The sequence below is a fragment of the Calidris pugnax genome, unplaced genomic scaffold (genome assembly GCF_001431845.1).
Source record: "Calidris pugnax isolate Ruff unplaced genomic scaffold, ASM143184v1 scaffold225, whole genome shotgun sequence".
Lineage (NCBI taxonomy): Eukaryota > Metazoa > Chordata > Aves > Charadriiformes > Scolopacidae > Calidris > Calidris pugnax.
In genome coordinates, this window is record NW_015091072.1 from 227,280 (window position 1) to 234,681 (window position 7,402).

Consider the following 7,402-nt stretch of genomic DNA (forward strand, 5'->3'; position numbering starts at 1 on the left):
CCCCCCCCCCAAAAAAGGAGAAACTTCTCGAATTTCGCAGGCCCTGTTGAGGTTTGTGCATCCCACCGCAGCTACGGCTGGGTTTCCTGCTGATGTGCCGCGCATGGGCCACCCGAGCTCCCCACCGCTTCTTTTCTCATCACAGAATCATAGAATCATAGAATGGTTTGGTTTGGAAGGGACCTTAAAGATCATCCAGTTCCAACCCCCCCGCCATGGGCAGGGACACCTCCCACCAGACCAGGTTGCTCAAAGCCCCATCCAGCCTGGCCTTGAACCCCTCCAGGGATGGGGCAGCCACAGCTTCTCTGGGCAACCTGTTCCAGCGCCTCATCCTGCTGGTTTCATCTTCCTCCTCCCAGCCGACTGCGTGGGTCAGTTTGCTGCTCCACCTGTCATTTTTGGGGTATTAAATTCCACGTGGAAAGCTTAGAGCATGTCTTGCCTTCAGCAGGAGCACCCTGTCATCCTCTTCTGCCTCCCGGTCCTTTCTAGCTGGGTGGCATCCGCAATTTTTAGGAGTTTCTCCAGAGAATTGAAGGATCGTTTTGGTGGGAAAGGACCACTGGAGGTTGTCCTTCTCCCCCCACCCCCCAGCTCAAAATGGGGCTGGCTTCAAGGAAAGGCTGGGCTGCGGAGAGTTGGTGGCCATTCAGGCGGTGAATATCTCTGAGGAAAGACATTCCCTCTGATAAATGTTTAATTAAGGTGTTGAGCAGAATCAGGCTGGGGCTTTGCACGAAACCTCCCACGACATGATCTCCCGGATGCCAGGAAGCAGCTTTTGGGGGCACGATGTCCCAACCTGTTGCAGGTGATGCTGCTTCAGCCTCCTGCCCCAGGCTGGGGAGCCGGGGAGGGCTGAGGCTGGGGGAGATGCCATCCGTCGGTGCCTGCCCAGCCATGGTGCCCCCGTTGCCTGCTGAGCAGAGCTGGGTGTTTACTGGGCAGGAACGCTGCTCGGAGCTGAGGGACACCGGTGTTTTGCAGTTAGTACCAAAGTCCAAGGCCCCGCGCCCTTTCCCTCCGGTGGACTTTGCTCCATCGCAGCCCCCGGGCAACGTCAGTGTGAGATAAGCTGGTCCAAGCTGAGCTGGACCCACAGCCGTCACACACGAGTCCCACGCTCTCACAGGGTGTGTGCCAGCCATCACCCTTCCTGCAAAGCATCCCTATGCGCTCAGGGCTGCAGGGTGATATGCTACTTGCATCCCCTACTTCATCCCACTTGACTCCCCAGCGCTGACCTCTTCTCCCCTGCTACACTTGCTCCACCTGAATTCACTCCCTGGTCATCAACCTGCCTGTGATGGGGTTTTTCCACTATATCCCCTGCAAAAGGGGGTTTTTCCACTATATCCCCTGCAAAAAGCCCCACAACCTTCTCCCTACAAAGCACCCCAGATCCTCCTGCCTTTGCTTTCCAAGGCTTTAAGGAGCCCTTCGGCAAATGGGTGCTGGAAGAAAAGCGACAACGTGCTTTGCCTAGAATCATAGAACTGTCTAGCCTGGAAGGGACCTTGAAGATCATCAGGTCCAACCACCGTTCTTCCCGTCCCTCGTCCCTTCACGCTGAAGAAAGGACCGGCAGAAGTCATGCGTGATCTACACGCAGCACACGTTTTACGTGGTTTTGCAACAGGAACATGTGGCTGGGTTGCCTGGCTTCTAGATGGCAACTAGAACTTTCTAGAACTTTCAAGAAACGAGAGAAATTATACAAGGAAACCCAAAACTTTTTTATATATATAAAAAATTAGAAAAGATCCCAAACCTAACTATACCGATCATTAAGGAGGTGATGTTCTAAAAGCTCATCTGCACACCCACAGAGGAGCACAGGGAGGTGACAGCAGGAGGGGGAGCCCCAACAGCACCCTGCCAGGCGCCATCAGCCCACCAAATAGAATCATAGAGTTGCCCAGGCCGGAAGGGACCTCCAAAGGTCATCTAGTCCGACCTCCCCGCAGTCAGCAGGGACACCCCCAACTAGACCAGGTTGCCCAGGGCCTCGTCGAGCCTCACCTTGAATATCTCCAGGGATGGGGCCTCAACCACCTCCCTGGGCAACCTGTTCCAGTGCTCCACCACCCTCACAGTGAAGAACCCTCTCCTAATCTAAAGGCCCATCTAAAGGAGATCAGGGGCACAATGGCAGGTGGGAACCAAAATTAAGGCCTCGGAGGGAGTCAGGGGGAGATGCAAGGGAGGAGCCGGCTGTCGGGGGGGGAGGCAGGGGGTCCTGGCAGCTGATGAAGAGGCTGAGGGGCCTGGGGGTCTGGAGTGCCATGGGGGGAGCTGGCTGTTGGAGGACCAGGGTGATTATAGAGGCTGGGATTGAGGAGCAGCTACTGGGCAGAGTTCCTGAGCCCGGCTGTTGGAGCCACGTTGTACATATGGGTGTGTGTGTACCTATATAAATACACACACACGTATATACGCGTGCTCACTAGCGCATCTCCACCCGGCTCAGCCAGAGGAGGTGGTGGGATGAGGCTGCTGGTGCCACGTTCATGTGAGTGCTCTGAGTGGCTGGCCATTTTCTGTGTGGTCATCCGTGTATACACGTGTTTGTGGGTGCCTACTGGGACTACAAGCTGGCTACCGGTTGGGGCTGAGGACGTGGTGGCCACAGCAGCCCCCCTTGGGCTGTCACATCTGGCACCACGCGTTTTTTTTCCCCGACAGCGACCTGTTTTTAAGATCCAGCCATTCGAAATTGCAGCGGGGCTCTGGCTCCACTCCACTGAGCTGCAGTCCTGCCAAAAAAGCAGGCAAAAAGAAAAAAAAAAAACAAGATCTGGCATCCTTGCCGACACAGGAATTATTTTCCGTGAGTTTATTCCTCATGAAACGGATGCTTCCCTGCCTCTCTGTTCTCCTCCAAGCGGCAAGATCAACATTTGGCTCCCATCTGGGTTTTTTTTTTCCCCTATGTAGGTCACTCTTTCTCAGGAGCAGGAACCCACGGTGGTGTGGTAGCTCCATGAGCCATCCTGCCGACCCACAGCTGGTAGCCTTCGGCACAGCCCGTGTCCCAAACGGGCCACCGCTGCTCTGCTCATGATGACCCCCATGCCCTCGTGGCTGTAGAAACCACAGTTTTCAGGATTATTTTAATTTTTTTTTTGGCATGTGTGTCTTTGAAGCATCCTCCTCCCCGCATGAACTGAGGGCCGGCAGCTGCCAGCTGGATCTTCCTTCCCAGGCCACTGCACATCCTTCCCCGTTTGGTGGCCTTTCCTCCATCATGGTAGGTTCCCACACCTGGTACCCACTGCCACCCTCTGCTCCCTACCAGGGGATTGCCCCATGGGGTCCCGGGGTGTGGGGGGTCAGACTCCTGCTCCCAGCCGGGAAGGAGATGCCCTGCTCTTCTGTCCCACCATGGTGGGGAGTGAGGAGCGCCGTGAGCAGAGCAGGAGGACCTGCAGCACGGGTGGGTTTCCTAAGATCTTCATAGAATCATCTAGGTTGGAAGAAACCCTTGGGATCATCGAGTCCAACCATCTACCCTACTCTACAAAGTCCTCCCCTACACCATGTCCCTCAGTACCGCATCTAAATGTCCCTTAAACACAGCCAGGGATGGTGACTCCACCACCTCCCTGGGCAGCCTGTTCCAATGCCCGACCACTCTCTCTGTGAAAAATCCCTTCCTAATGTTCAGTCTAAACCTACCCTGTTGGAGCTTGGAGCTCTTCTCCTCCCTCCCTCCCTTTCCACCCCCCCAGGTGACACTGGCAGAGCAGTACGCTGACAGCTGGAATGCCAGAGGAACACGCCGCGACTACAAAAAAACAGACCAGAGCCATAAGCTCTGGCACAAACAGACTCCAGTCTCCCCTTCCCACATCTTGCTCTGCACCAGGGCACTGCCCCACAGCTAAGCTCCTCCTTCCGAGGCACTTCCTCCTTCATCACCCTTAGTACTGCACGTGGCCTAAAAACCTGCCCTTGCATAAAGATGGAGCCTCTCCACGTCTAACGCGCGGCAAAGTCAATTACCAGAGTCAATTACCTCTTCTCCTCCCTCCCTCCCTTTCCACCCCCCCAGGTGACACTGGCAGAGCAGTACGCTGACAGCTGGAATGCCAGAGGAACACGCCGCGACTACAAAAAAACAGACCAGAGCCATAAGCTCTGGCACAAACAGACTCCAGTCTCCCCTTCCCACATCTTGCTCTGCACCAGGGCACTGCCCCACAGCTAAGCTCCTCCTTCCGAGGCACTTCCTCCTTCATCACCCTTAGTACTGCACGTGGCCTAAAAACCTGCCCTTGCATAAAGATGGAGCCTCTCCACATCTAACGCGCGGCAAAGTCAATTACCAGAGTTTTTTCCCAGCCCTCGGGGGCAAAAAGAGTAGGGCTGGGCACATCACCAGGCCTGCCTGGAGAGCTCAGCTCGCTAGAGGGACAGCCAGATGCTCCAGCAGGTACTGGAATGGTGGTCCCTCCAAAAATAAAGCCCAAAAACCCCACACTGCCCTCTCCAGCAGCTCTAAGTTCTGTACACTGCCTCTCCCCAGCTGCCTCTGAATTAAGATCCAGGACACACTTTTGCTTTTTCTTTTTTTTCTTTTTTTTTTTTTTCATTTATTGTTCAGTACGGGACACAGGTGAGGTAAGACATCTCAACGAGGGTCTAAGCTGACAGGCTCCTTGCTGACGGAGCTGAAGGATGCAAGAGAGTGTAATTCCTATTTCCTTCCCCCAGCACCACTGACCCCCCTCTCCCTGCAGCGCCGCAGAGAGAGGGGGAGGCACTGGCCAGGTTGACTGTGGGCTCTTACAGGTCAACAGGCAACCAAGGACTTTGCCAATTCAGAGAGGAGGCTGTCGAGACTCTGCCAAGACAGGCTTCCATCTAACAGGACTCCAACATGGTGGTGGGGGTTAGCAGCACAGCTAGAACAATGACCGTGGAGGGGGAAAGCCTCAGAGGAGGCCTCTGTATGTGTGCAATGAAAGGTCCCTTCTTGCTTCCGTTTCTTGCTCTGAACCACAAGGGACTGCTCCTCACGGGCTGCTTCAGTGTTTGGCATTGATAATATCCACAAACTCTGGCTTGAGAGAAGCTCCACCAACAAGGAAGCCATCCACATCATGCTGAGAGGCCAGCTCCTTACAGTTGCTGCCAGTGACCGAACCTAAGGAGGGGAACAGTATTTTAAGGTCAGACGTGGCCAGCTCTAAAAAAGATGGGCCAGGGCACAAAGGTGAGAGTAGCCACGTAGAATGGTTTGGGTTGGAAGGGACCTTAAAGATCATCCAGTTCCAACCCCCCTGCCCTGGGCAGGGACACCTCCCACCAGACCAGGTTGCTCATAGCCCCATCCAGCCTGGCCTGGAACACCTCCAGGGATGGGGCACATTACACATCTTACTCTACAGACAGTAAAACTGCCTCCCATTTACTGGAACAAGCTAGCAGGTGGTTCTTCACGCTCTGACAACCTGAAGTTTCTTCATCAGCAGAGCATGTTGTACAGCTGCAGCAAAATGCAGAGAAACTAAGTGCTTCCTGCACTGCTTCAGATTTATTTACCTCCATAGATGATCCTAGTTGACTGCGCAACAGCATCAGACACGTGGCTTTTCAGCCACCCCCTCAGCTTCTCATGAACTTCCTGAGCCTGCAACAGAAGGGAAAGAGTCCCACTGAGGGCTGAGCAATACCTACTCTGAGTACAGATCCAAAGAGAAGAGAGAATCTCTTCCAGAGAATCTTTACAGAGATCCTCCGAATCTTTAGTCCTTAGAGAAAATCTTAAAGAAGATCTCGAGTAGGAAGAAGGGTCAGCCCACCATTTAGTCAGCCACCTTTCCCCAGCTCATACCTGTTGGGGAGTTGCAGTTTTACCAGTTCCGATAGCCCAAACTGGCTCATAGGCAAGAACCACTTTACTCCAGTCCTTCACGTTATCTGGGGAGGAAGGAGAAGATACAAGTAAGCACAGCACCCCATGCTTGGGAGGGTAGAGCTGGAAAGCCTTCTGGAACATGAAGGTCTTTTATGAACATGGTTAATATTGTGTGTGTGTAATGAACACTTGCAGCAACATATCTGCAAGCCTTCCAGAAAGGCCAGGATGGCCATATCTTCCCAAACATCCATAGCAGAAAAAAAAAAAGAAGCCTGTTTTCTTCCCTTACCAGCAATGGCCTTGGTCTGTTCAAAAACCACCTTCTCAGTTATGCCAGCTTCTCTCTCATCCAGCTTCTCTCCAATGCAGGCAATGACTCCAAGGCCCTCAGCTAGAGCATGAGCCACCTTCTGCCCAATCAACTGGGAAGTGAAAAGAAAGGCAGTGATGGACAGTCAGACCTACTGCTGCAGTGGTATTTTAACTGCTCAACCTCTGCAGGCACACCTGAGCTGGACCATCTCTCCATCCCAGGGTCACTCACCTCATCGGACTCTCCAAAAACGTGCCTTCGCTCAGAGTGGCCCAGGATCACCCACGTGGCTCCAATATCTTTGATCATTGCCGGGCTGGGGAGAAAGGAGATGACTGGCACCTCTGGAGGAAATCCACGTCCCAGAGGCACCCTGGCTTTAACTTCTTCTCTGTGGGCTCACCTGATCTCTCCCGTGAAAGCCCCCTTGGGCACCTTGTAGCAGTTCTGTGCCGCGAGGCCGATCTTCGCATCCAGCTTCTGACGGGCAAAGTCAAGGTAGATGGAAGGGGCTCCACAGACCACCTCTGGAAGGCAGAGGAGATGGTTCACCCTTGAGATGGGGGCGAAGGGCAGAAACCCTACCCACCTCAAATCCCAGCCACCAGGAGGTCACCCCCTTGGGTCACGGAGTCAAGGCTGACATTTGGGGTGGGGGGGGACACCCTCTGCAGCAGGAACATCTCTGCCATCTGATGACTCGACAGCAGGGAGGAAGCCCTTTCCCGCAGGGGGGGGCGGGCGGGTGACACCGGGCCAAGGGCCAGGCCCCACACCGGGTCCCTTGGAAATGGGCCCAGAGGAGAAACCGGGCCAAGAATCCCACCCGGTTGCCCGGGCCTGGGGGGAGAGGGCAGCGTTGGGTTACGCCGTGGGGCTATCACCGGCAAGAGGCCGGGGCACAGCCCCACCGCCCCCCCCGGGAACGGAACACGGAGCCCCGAAATCTCCCCCCGGATCCGGGTGAGCAGCAGCACCGGGAGCACGCGGGGGGAATCGGGGAACCGGGGGGTGGCTGGGGAAGGGGGGGGATGATGAGCATCAGCGACACCGGGCCACCCGCCCCCGCCGGGAGGAGGCCTCCTCCCGGGGATCAACCGGAGGCGACCCCGGGGGGGACGCCCGGATCCGGTGTCGCGGGTATATATTTAGCCCCACCGCCCGGTTATATTTAGCCCCTTCCCCCCCCTCCTTGCCGCCCTCTGACATTTGCCGCTCCC

At 55.3% G+C, this 7,402-nt stretch overlaps 1 protein-coding gene across 1 annotated transcript in view; it reads right to left on the minus strand.

Moving 5' to 3' along the window:
* Positions 1-4,582: 4,582 nt before the first annotated feature.
* TPI1 (triosephosphate isomerase 1) overlaps positions 4,583-7,402 on the minus strand; it is a 3,441-nt gene continuing 621 nt past the window's right edge. The window contains exons 2-7 of the mRNA XM_014957189.1: positions 6,586-6,709; positions 6,414-6,498; positions 6,159-6,291; positions 5,843-5,928; positions 5,551-5,638; positions 4,583-5,152 (exon numbers count right to left, since the gene is read on the minus strand). Coding sequence (XP_014812675.1) covers positions 5,034-5,152; positions 5,551-5,638; positions 5,843-5,928; positions 6,159-6,291; positions 6,414-6,498; positions 6,586-6,709 — 635 coding nt within the window. The 3' untranslated portion in view covers positions 4,583-5,033. The remainder of the gene's footprint in view (positions 5,153-5,550; positions 5,639-5,842; positions 5,929-6,158; positions 6,292-6,413; positions 6,499-6,585; positions 6,710-7,402) is intronic.